The following is a 3452-nucleotide window of genomic DNA, read 5'->3' as shown; positions in this document are numbered from 1 at the left end:
TAAAAGGCACAAACGGTAGCTTACAATTTCAATGATTAGGGAGCAAAAACCCATACAAGACACCAGTACTTTTAAGACACACAGGCAGTACATTAGGTGAAAAGTTACCCAGGTAACCCACTTGTCTATCATTGGGACTGGGACAGGAACAACCTGGTCTCCCATGGCCACCCAACCCCCTCACATCCCCAAGGGAATTTCATCCTCACTTACTACAAATACCGGGAAATGGAGTTGGTGGGAGAATCAAGACCCCAACTAGCAAAACTCTCCTCTTGCCCCAAATTCACTAGGAATTTTTACACACTATTAAACCACAGGAGCCATTTTATAAATGTCATCATCATAATTTTTAATATTTTACATAAAAAACTGTATACACAGCTTATAGAACTTTTATGTAAACATCATGAGCTCACCACTTTGTCATTTGTCAGTTTATCTTAAAAATAAAAAACAAGACAACAATTTAGTATAAGTACTAAACAATTAGTATAAGTACCACTGGGCAGGGAAGGGGGGTAAGGAGGCTAGGGGCAGGTTCATTCTCTGTACAGAGTTGCAGAGAAAATTTCACATAGCTTTAGAGACTGCCTTGTGAAGAAAAAATAGGGGGGTTTAAATAGGCCCCAATACTTGTTATGCCCTTTATCAAAATAGTGAGCATACCTGCACAAATAAACTTGTAGAACAGTGTTGCCACTTTTTTCAAGAAAAAACAAAAATTAGTGGTTTCTTTTTCCTCTCGTATTTTAAAAGTCATCATTTTTCTTTAAAACATCAGAAGTAGATGAGGTTACAGCATACAAGTGTGGTCAGAATGCTACTGTCTTATGCAAATGACAAGTGCATTAAGTGTTAAACAATGAAAAAATTGTGCAAAGAATTCTTTCAAATAAAACCCAACAAGTTTTAGCCTTTAAATAAACAAATAACATCAGCTTCTTGGACTGAACAATTTTCACTTGTAGGACAGGCACAAAGTTCACTTATGGCAAAAACAACCCCACAGCACACTCTCCCTCCTCCTGCCCTGGGCTGGCGAGGGTTTCGCTGGAGGCTGGCGCGAAGGAGACGTGAAAACTGTGTCCTCTCAGCCCCAAGTCAGTTGCAAATGTCTTCCCTAGGGGATGGAAAGACGACCAAGTCCTGTTCATGCTTGGATGGGCGCCTGACCCAGGCTGGGCTAGGGCTGTTCGAGCGCCCTGTCACTCCACCCACCACCACCATTAAATAACACCATCCTACCTCCGAAAATAAAATTATATCTATATTTATATAACATCCCACCCTCCCCAGCCCTCCCCTCCCGCAGCTCCCGCGGTCTATGTTACAGAAAAGAGATAGCAGGCGCTCGCCGGTTATGGGCGAGCCTCTATGGGGCGCGGCAGCACCCCGGCGCCAAGCTCCTCTCCCGGGACCAGAGGCGGGGGTGGGGTGGCACGGAGCAGGAGCGAGGGGTGGGGCAGTCGGAACATACACACAAGCCACACACCCTGAAGAGGCTTGGCCCTTCAGAAAAGGGTGCTCAGCGGACCCTTGGCATTCAGTGGGGAGCCTGAGCCTGTGCCACAGCCGGACGCACACAGACACTGGAAAGGGGGCGCCCGGGGTCTCCCACGCTGATTTCCGCGCCAGAGCCACAGCCGCCAGGCGGAAAGGCAGACGCCAGGCAGTTTGGTAGAGTCCTTGGGGACACTGGCCCGGGAAGGGGGGCCACGCTGGCAGGGGCAGGCGGACGGGCACGGCCCTCATAGCACCTTGCAGCAGTTGATGCAGCCGTTCTGGGAGCCATAGCGCTTCTGCAGCGCGGCGCGCGTGGCCGTTTCGAAGACCTCACGCACGCCCTCCTTGGTCTTGGCGGAGCACTCGAGGTAGTCGTAGGCTTGGATGCGCATGGCCATGGCGCGGCCATCATCCGTACGCACGGGTTCCTGCTTCATGCGGGCCAGCTCTGTGCGGACGTGCTCGTCACTGCGCAGGTCTTTCTTGTTGGCCACCAGGATGATGGGCACATTGGGGCAGAAGTGCTTTACCTCGGGCACCCATTTCTCCGGGATGTTCTCCAGCGAGTCCGGGCTGTCCACCGAGAAGCACATGAGAATCACGTCGGTGTCCGGGTAGGAGAGCGGACGCAGGCGATCGTAGTCCTCCTGACCCGCCGTATCCCACAGCGCCAACTCCACCTGCTTGCCGTCCACCTCGATGTCGGCCACATAGTTCTCGAAAACAGTGGGCACGTACACCTCGGGGAACTCGTCCTTACTGAACACGATCAGCAGGCACGTCTTGCCGCACGCGCCATCGCCCACCACCACCAGCTTCTTGCGGATGGCCGCCATGAGCGGGCCGGTTCCGGGCAGCAGGAGGGGGCCCGCGAACGCCTCACTGCCGTCCCGCTCGCCGCTCACTGCTCACCTCGGGTTGCGCGCTGGGGGCAAGGGTCGCTAGCTGCACCCAGGCCCCGCGGTGGCGCGTTCTCTCTGTGCGCTCTGGTTGCCGCGGCGGGGGCGGTGGGGGAGCGGGGGCATAGGGCGCACGGTGCGTCTCCGCGCTGCTTCCAGGCGGTGGCCGCTCTCCTCGCCCCGTACCCTGGGGTCGGCGCCTTTGTGCGCAAACCGTAGCTCAAGCAGCGGCCCCTACCTAGCTCCCTCCCGGGCCTCCCAGGGCCTCGCTAACAGTACGACTCCAGGCAGACTGCGGTGGCAGACGCAGGCTGCGGCCCTAGCGCCCGCTATTTAAAGAGTTCGGCCACTTTCTTAATATAGCCGCCCAATGGGAAGCGAGCCGACTGAGCTCATCGCTGCGGATCTCGGCTCTGATTGGCCATTTGCTGCAGCCCAGAGGCGGGGCCGGACGAACTTGATTGACGGCCCACGCCGCGGGGCTGGGAGAGGCGGTGACTAGGGAGTCTGCGCCGGGGCTGGCGCTGCGGGGACTCTGGGGACACTAAGGTTGTCTTCGCCGCGGCTTTTACTGGTCGTGCGGGGCCCTGGAACTAGCTGCCTGGAGTCCGCGGGCCCTAGGTGAGAGGTGCCGAGAGAGGCAGCACTTTGTGGGGCGTTGGTGACTCCCTTCCACTCAAAATGCCCCTCTTCCTTGCAAACTCCGAGCTGGTGGTCGGACCTGTGGGGGAGGGAGCGGCTCCTTTTACGTGGTTTTGTGTGTTTTTTAAATAAACACACAGGCGCGCGCGCGCACACACACACACACACACACACACGTTTGTTTCCAAGCACGGGTTTTGCTCCCCCCCTTCTTTTTCTTTTAAAAGTGGCCCCTCCCTGGTCTAGTCCGCCACCACATCCCCCCACCCGGTTGCTCATAGGGGCAGCTCTGGGTTTGGACCCAGTGATTACAGAGGCCACTGTGAGCTGGACTGACCAGAGCAAAGCCTCGCAGCTCTTCCAAGTCCTACGCTTACCCCTTCCCCGCCCCCAGCCTGCTCTAGA

At 55.7% G+C, this 3452-nt stretch overlaps 1 protein-coding gene across 1 annotated transcript; it reads right to left on the bottom strand.

Moving 5' to 3' along the window:
* Positions 1 to 756: 756 nt before the first annotated feature.
* Positions 757 to 2716, bottom strand: RHOB (ras homolog family member B). The gene has a single exon (XM_066386253.1). The coding sequence runs from the start codon at positions 2340 to 2342 to the stop codon at positions 1752 to 1754; it is 591 nt and encodes a 196-aa protein (XP_066242350.1). The 5' UTR covers positions 2343 to 2716; the 3' UTR covers positions 757 to 1751.
* Positions 2717 to 3452: the final 736 nt, after the last annotated feature.

The sequence above is a fragment of the Saccopteryx leptura genome, chromosome 5, assembly GCF_036850995.1.
Source record: "Saccopteryx leptura isolate mSacLep1 chromosome 5, mSacLep1_pri_phased_curated, whole genome shotgun sequence".
NCBI classification, from domain to species: Eukaryota; Metazoa; Chordata; class Mammalia; order Chiroptera; family Emballonuridae; genus Saccopteryx; species Saccopteryx leptura.
Note: the sequence above shows the minus strand (reverse complement) of the source record. Positions and strands in the feature narration are given on the sequence as shown.